The 7,508-nt window shown below is 39.0% G+C and overlaps 1 protein-coding gene across 1 annotated transcript; it reads right to left on the bottom strand.

The window, feature by feature from the left end:
- Positions 1–375: 375 nt before the first annotated feature.
- Positions 376–5,674, bottom strand: LOC309497685 (uncharacterized protein). The gene is made up of 10 exons (XM_082168011.1): positions 5,360–5,674; positions 3,869–4,016; positions 3,501–3,594; positions 2,932–3,229; positions 2,217–2,394; positions 2,036–2,112; positions 1,761–1,941; positions 1,418–1,666; positions 786–957; positions 376–685 (listed from the first exon to the last, which is right to left on the bottom strand). The coding sequence occupies exons 1-10, from the start codon at positions 5,654–5,656 to the stop codon at positions 502–504; spliced, it is 1,878 nt and encodes a 625-aa protein (XP_082024137.1). The 5' UTR covers positions 5,657–5,674; the 3' UTR covers positions 376–501.
- Positions 5,675–7,508: the final 1,834 nt, after the last annotated feature.

The following is a 7,508-nucleotide window of genomic DNA, read 5'->3' as shown; positions in this document are numbered from 1 at the left end:
AAAATCAATGGACACGTGTCACCGGATTACAGAGGCACTTTTTGCTTGTTGCACGCACACAGATATTATGTTGAATAATGGTGGGCTCCGGCTCATAATAACAGTTAATGCCGTCGGCCTGACTCAGACACAACGTGCAGGGGTTGGGCTTGATTTTTTATTTATTTTTTGCCCGATCTGGCATTCAGTTTCTGAACGGTGTAGGCACAAGCCAACAGTTTGGTGACGCCGTCTGAGCCCATTATGTCATAATTTTTAATTAGTCACGGTAATACCGTATACCCCGGTAAAATAGGGAGGAGGTTTAACGGTATCAAAATTCGAATACCGCCCAAGCCTAACATGTATATGTAAATGTTATGTTCACAGATTAAGGTCAGATAGGTTTCAAAAGTCTGTTTATATGGTGTTGTACAAGTCCAAATAATTGTAATTATACATCTGCATTTTATATTGTAATTTATCACATTATTTTTATATATATATATTGTCTATGTTTGATCAGTGTGCAATAATAAATAATTCATAAGTTAACTTACTGAATGTCGGCTCTTCTTTCAGTGGCTTTACTGTACATGTCCCTTTTCTTCCTTTTGGCCAGTAAAGTTTGAATGAAGGTTTCCCATCAGCCTGCCTTTGTGGACGGTCAGCGTTCTCATTATAGTGCATCGCAGACAGGTAGAGTCTTTGGAAAGAGAAATTCACAAATGTCGTCACTGTGTATTACGGATGTTGGGGCTCGATATTGAACATTTTCACAAACATTAAGACCCATTATTATTTACCTGCATAGCATTCCCAAGAATGGAAATGGCTCACTTTTTGGAACAAATCGAATGACCACTGAGTGAAAAGCCTCCAGCGATGACGTTTGGTGATGGGGGCTTAGCTTTGACACGTCTTTCAGGACTCTCTTGCTTGTAAACAGCTTCTCCAACTTATAATGAACTGGTGTTCCTAATAGTTTGATGAAAAAAAAATATTGGACAACAACTTTATGATTGTGACCTACTTGATGAATATAAAACAATGGTTATAGGTTAAGCTGTGTTCATACTTAGAAACCAATACAGTATAATACCTACGTACAGTTTTTACAATTCAAAATTCACTCGTTTTTATTTTACAACACCACATATGGAAAATTATGTGGTTTTTAATTTATTATTGTTGTTTGTAAAAACAGGACTCCACCAGAAGCTATTTTTAGCTTATAAGAATGGGGATCACATACAAAATACATATATATTTTAAATATAATTGCTGCTTATAATAGAATGAAATATGATGAATTTAATTATCTTTTAGAATTATAGATATTCTATTGCATTTTAATCAGGTATCTGTTTTATCGAATTCATAAAATTACAATATTTTGTAGGCCATTTGGATTTGTGTGTTACCAGAATAAAATGACCTGCTTTCAACCATTTCTCCTTGTCCGTCGACACACGTGGAGCATGACGACAGGCTGGGTACAGGGGGTCATCGTGGTTATGGATGTCCTGTAGGTGGTTTATCACAGACAACCACTTGGCGATCCTCTCTGGCCCAGAGGTCGATGAAGCCGCAATCCAGTAGATCTGGTTCTTTATCATCGGCAACCATTTTTTCACCTTTTCACAGTCCTTTGTTTTAGAAATAGCCGTCAATTTTTTGCCCATCCCTACAAAAACATTGAAAATATAAAATAATGGCCAGGGCAATTAAACATAGGTCAACAATTGCCATAATGAATGAAATAAGTAAATGTCAAACACCTTTCTCAAAGTGCCAGACATCATAGTACTGAGTTATTTTGGCATCAGTGAGGAATTTCTGGATCTGGGGGTGCCGATCCGATACGATGCAGTCCAACTTAATTCCAGACTCTGTGATGACTGCAAGGCTCCTCTTCAAACCTTCCTTTTCCATGTTAACGCTGCCACCAACCTCGTTGCTCTATTAAGAAATATGTATATGAGTGGATTACATTTAATACATTAAGGCTAATACGGCAAAGGCATCTCATAATTTATGTGATTTAGTCAGTTACCTGGACTAGCTGGATGTCGATGACTGTGTTTTTGTTCAAGTCCATCATGATGTAGCTTCCAAACTTTGCACTATGTCCTGAACACATAATTGTATAAATGTTATTGATGAAAATAATGCAAAAAAAGTGCATTAATCCACTATTTTCCTGTATTAAGATTTTCAAAAATAAAAACAATTGCCTGGTGAATCAGCCCTCATATCGCCACCAAGAATAGCACTCCCGTCTGTACTCAGCTGTTGCAAGACGGCTGCCTGATCATTCTTCCACTTGTGAAGCACAGCGGGCTCGATAAAGTTGCGGCAATGTCTTCGGAACTGTCTGTAGCTGTGCATCTGCAACTGCATGGCCTTGAAGACCTGTCATGAAAAAAAAAAAAAAAAACACATTTAATGGGTATACATGTTGATAAACATATTTTATTAACATTGCATATGTAGAAGAAAATTGTGGTGAGTCTAAATCTTATACCAAGCAGTGTTGCTATTTGGGTTTTACATGAAAAGACAAAAATCCAGAAATGGTGGTGTATCACTTTAAACAAACTTCCTTTTGACAGGGCTGACTCAACTTTAGTCCACCAGGTAGACAATCCCACAGACTTTTGAAGTGTTGCTGCTATATAACAGTAAATACAAAATGATTTGGTCATGAGGAGACTACTGGAGAGCTTCGGAAAGACCAATTGAAACCAAATAAGGCGTGTTGCTGCTGTTAATAACCAAATATATAAAGGATAGTGTGCGTTGAGGACTAAGGGGGTATTAATCACTGCACTATGCAACATCAAGTAGATGAGCCCCCAACCTCAGCCATTTAATGAAGAGCATTCCATTACCACAATTAATGGTTTTTGAAGCTATGATAACAATATTAGACAAACTCCTTGGACATACCTTCTGTATATTGAAGAAAGAAGCACCAGACACGTAGATGGCTGTAGAAAGCTGTAAATTTCCCGCTGGTGTGGAGTTTCCAATAACTGGCTGACTCTTCCACCGTCGTTGGTACTGGCAATGTGGACATCTCTGCCAAACTTCCATGAATGTACCTCTCAGTCTTGTCTTGACCTCACAAACTTTTGTACACACTGGGCACTTCTCAAAAAGCTCCATGAGGCATTCTTCAAAGACCAACAGCTTTCTCATTTTGGGAATGGCCGATGACTGTTCAGGAAGGGGAATGGTGTCTTCCCTACATTGACAAAAGTGAAAACAGTCACATGCAAGTACAATGTATAAATGCAGGTTTAGATATATAGGTCCAAGTCAATTGAAAAGGGAATACCAAACATTACAAATTTTAGCAGTTCTTAGCATACAGACAAATGTCCCTGGTTTATAATCAAATACATCAGTACTCACATAAGGATTAACATGATATATAATTAAAAACAGTTAGTGAAATAGGATAAAAACATGTTGAATAGTAATCAGGCAATTTTTCTTAAATCAGAATAACTTACAATGTTTCCATTGACTGACTAAACACATTAACTGAATTTGCGGGGTTATACGTGGAGTCATCTGCTTCTGGTGCCACAAAAGAGGAGCTAGCCTCTGCAGTACTGGCCACATCTTCATCCTCCTCCATGAGACGAGGCCTCTTTATACGTGGCTTTATTGGTGTTGAGGACCATGGATGGACAGGATGTAATGTAGATGGTGATGTGCAGATGCCTACATCAGTAGTGGTCTTGACTGTTGTCTGGGTTCCTTTTATGCAGAGAAACAGATAGACATGACAACACAATCAAAAAAAAATGTTCTTGCATGAATAATGTGACACTCTTTGTCATTTTTTAGTTAAAAAAAAAAATTAAAGTCTACATACCTTCACTTCGGAAGTGTGGTTGCAAAGTTTTAAAAGACAGTTGCGTTCCAGTTGATGCCAGCACCACGGGTTCAGTCTGGCAGCCAACATCTCTAACGTTTGATGAAACGACAGTACTGGTACCAGACACTGCATGAGATGTGCTAGCCTAATAATGGCATAATGAAATAATAAAAAAAAAACAATTACAATTCAAAAAAAAAAAAAAAAAAGAAAAAAAAAAATGAGTGTAATTATTAGGGCTGGGCGATATGGACCAAAAGTCATATCTCGGTATATTTAGGCTGAATATCGATATACGAAATATATCCCGATATTTTTTTCAGCAAACTGAGAGCAAATGTTCAGTCAAAGCCAAATATGACATGTTAAAAGTAGTTTTATTGAAACCAGCTATTTCAGTGAACAGTTGCAAAATCAAATGAATAAATAATAAACAGGTTTCTTCACCTTAGGGCTGCATGATTATGACAAAAATCATAATTGCCCATATTGTTATTTGCGATTGATTAATTATGATCATCAAAGTTTAAATTGAATATATATAAACACATTTTGTGTAAACATGTTATAACTTGCCTATATACACACACACTATATACATATATACATACTTTTCCCCTTTACTTAACATGAATTGTAAGAATATGACTAATAGTAAAGACTAGTACTAATAAATAAACATTAGGCCTATGCTAAAGCTATTAAATAGCAGTCCCAAACTAGTTTTTGTTAATACAATGTTGGTATGAGCCACTACAGTCATTTAAAAATACAAAAAATAACACAAAGAAAAATAGTGGCATTTGGGGGTTAACATGGAAACAACAGTTACCATGGTGAATACACAATACTAACAAGTACTGTTAATGAAACATGGAAACTGCTCCTGTTGAATATAATGAAAATCATACCTGCTTTACTTTTATTTCGAGTAATTTTCAACGTAACGGCGTTGCATGCTCGTAGTTTCTTTTGCCCTTGATCAGTGAAGCGATACAGCGCGCGGGCGCCTCCGCATTTACGCGTGTATTGAGTGTGCGCTCCGAGCACAGGATAACGGCTGACAGGACAAGAAAGTCAGTTTTTCTGAAGTGAAAGACTTTATTTCAGCGTACACTAATGTCACTGTCTGGTAGTTCCTATTGTGCTGGGGTTTCTGAAGTAGTCATAATTCATCTCTCATAACATAACATGCTCTAAACACGCACGCAGAGTGGAAAAGGAAGAGCGGAGGCGCGGGGAGCAGAGCGCAAATTTGAACTATATCGATATATGCGATATGGTCTAGCAAACAGTTTTAGCCACTGACCATGGACTCCTGTACCATCACTACTGTTGTGTAAAACAAAGTGGAAAGATGTGGATAGCATTCGTAGAGTCCATTCACCGTGTTTATCTCGAAGCTAACGTTACATACAATAGCCGCATTAGCAGTTAGCTGATGTTTGTTAACGTACACACAGTAGAGCAATAAAAACACAGTCTTACCGTTTCAATTTCAGGCAGGTCTCTGATGGTGGGGATGGCACCTTTTCCCAAACGGAGCTTCGAGGCCAACTTCGCCTGATATTGTCCCAAATTACTAAATGAATCCTGTGTAAAATGTTTAGCGCAGACACCAAACGTTAGGCCAGTTGAAAGGGTTGTTGGGACAGCGTCATTAAAAATGAATTTCATCCACTGATCCCTGATAGTTTCGTCCGTTTTGGGTAGAGAAAACACATTAGAATGCTGTTTATGGCAGTCAACCACAGAGCAACGCAGGTGTGCACTTGGTTTCTCCATCTTTCTTTGCCGAATGAATATGAGGGGTAGGGCGTGGCTTCCTGCTGCGCTGTCCATATATGGCATATCCTCCACCGTCCTGACGTCAAGCCAGGGTAGAAATCCAAAGGTGTGTTCGACACACAGTCTATGGTTCGACATCGGCTGCGGCTGGATGTAACCGATCGGCGAGAGTAGCTGCGTGCAGGCGGGGAGGAGCTGCAAACGGAGACATGAAGTCGGACACTTTCTGGTTCCCGTAGTGACCGCTCACGTGGTGTTTGCATACTTTACCACAGCTGAAGTGAAATAAATGCAATTTTTGCCAAATAATGTTTCAGAGACATTTTCATTCAATACTTTATGTACAGCTTCATGCAACGTCTGTTTGAACAAGAATAAAGTTCAACATAAGTTACTATCAATGAAGTGGAGTCTACGTTTTTTAATCAGTTTTAATTTAATAAACATGACACAATATAACATCGCAACTACATGAAAAGAGTGTTTACTGTTATAAAAAATTGATTTGTGAGCGTTAGAGGAACTAAAGGTGTTCGGATAAACACGAAACACACGTGATCGTTGTCATGCAGTGAATCCGGCCAATCGTGGAACAGCTGTGTCGTCATCAGCCCTCGTGCAGCCGCTCTTGAGAAGCTGCGCTGGCTGAGTTCTCTGGCTACTCTCGAATCACTCTCGCGGTACTTTGATGGCATACGTCACAGTCACGTGGCGTCGGCGCTGGATCAAGTCGGACAAAATTTCTAACCGGCATGCACTGCTTCAAGTCAGCCACCGATCGGTCTGCGCAGAGCTGCATGAAGTCGAACAAGCCTAAAATCTCGTATACATAGTTCCCACAGGCCAATTAATGTCACGTGACCTCCCCGGAGACGCCATCTTTGAGGGCAAAAGCTGCTGTGTTTACAATGTTTTACCATACTGTCTATGAGTTTTACAAGCAAATTTCGAATATTTCTTTCCATTTATAATGTTACGAAAATCATGAAGAGACAAAGTGACAGAGATTATAAAGAGATTCTATTAACACAAGACAGAGAGAGGTACAATGCGAACATTTCAGTCATAAATGGTGTGGATCCGTATGCGCTAACAAAGGAAGCACTGAGCACTGATTATGCAGCTTTGCCTCAGATACAGCATTATCATGTGTATCATTATCTGGTATTGGCTAGGAGTTTTAATACATGTGAGCAATTCCGAGCCTGGAAATATGTGCATGAATATGAATATACACGGTATGAAAATAAATCAAACTCGCGGGCAAATTAATTAATGTAATGCGGAACTACTTTATACGCGGGTTCTTTAGGGACATAATCTGAGATTGCCGTGCTGGAATGTGTGTGTGAGAGTGAGAGAGTCGCGGGCGCGATCGAACAGTGGAAACAATGTTGTTTTTGTATGTTTTTAATATCTCGTCATTTTGTTCATACAGGACATAATTCAAACTGCAAAGTGTTAACTTATATTTGTGTACACTCGCAATAAAAAACAACAAATTCTTGCGTGTTTTGAGGGAGTTTCTTTCCTGTTTATCCTCGCCAGCCATAACCTCCGTCGTTGTTCTGACAAAAGCTTAGTCTTCTCACATTCACAAAGTCTAATGACGGGTATACTGTAAAATCCAAATTTAACTGAACCTCCGACACGATTTAAACATCCATTGACCCAGCAGGAGATCACCATTTTCTCTTTTTATCACGAAATTAACTCGCTTCAGCTTCTTCTACTATTGTTCTGCCCACAGAAATGGCGCCGGGTCGGCAAATGCTAAAAAACTAAATTTAACTGAACCTCCGGCACGATTGGAACATCCATTGACCCAGCAGGAGATGACCATTTTCAC

Source organism: Leuciscus leuciscus, assembly GCF_965113295.1.
Source record: "Leuciscus leuciscus genome assembly, chromosome: 1".
Classification (NCBI taxonomy): Eukaryota; Metazoa; Chordata; class Actinopteri; order Cypriniformes; family Leuciscidae; genus Leuciscus; species Leuciscus leuciscus.
The sequence above is the reverse complement of the archived record's forward strand: the minus strand, read 5'-3'. Positions and strand labels throughout refer to the sequence as shown.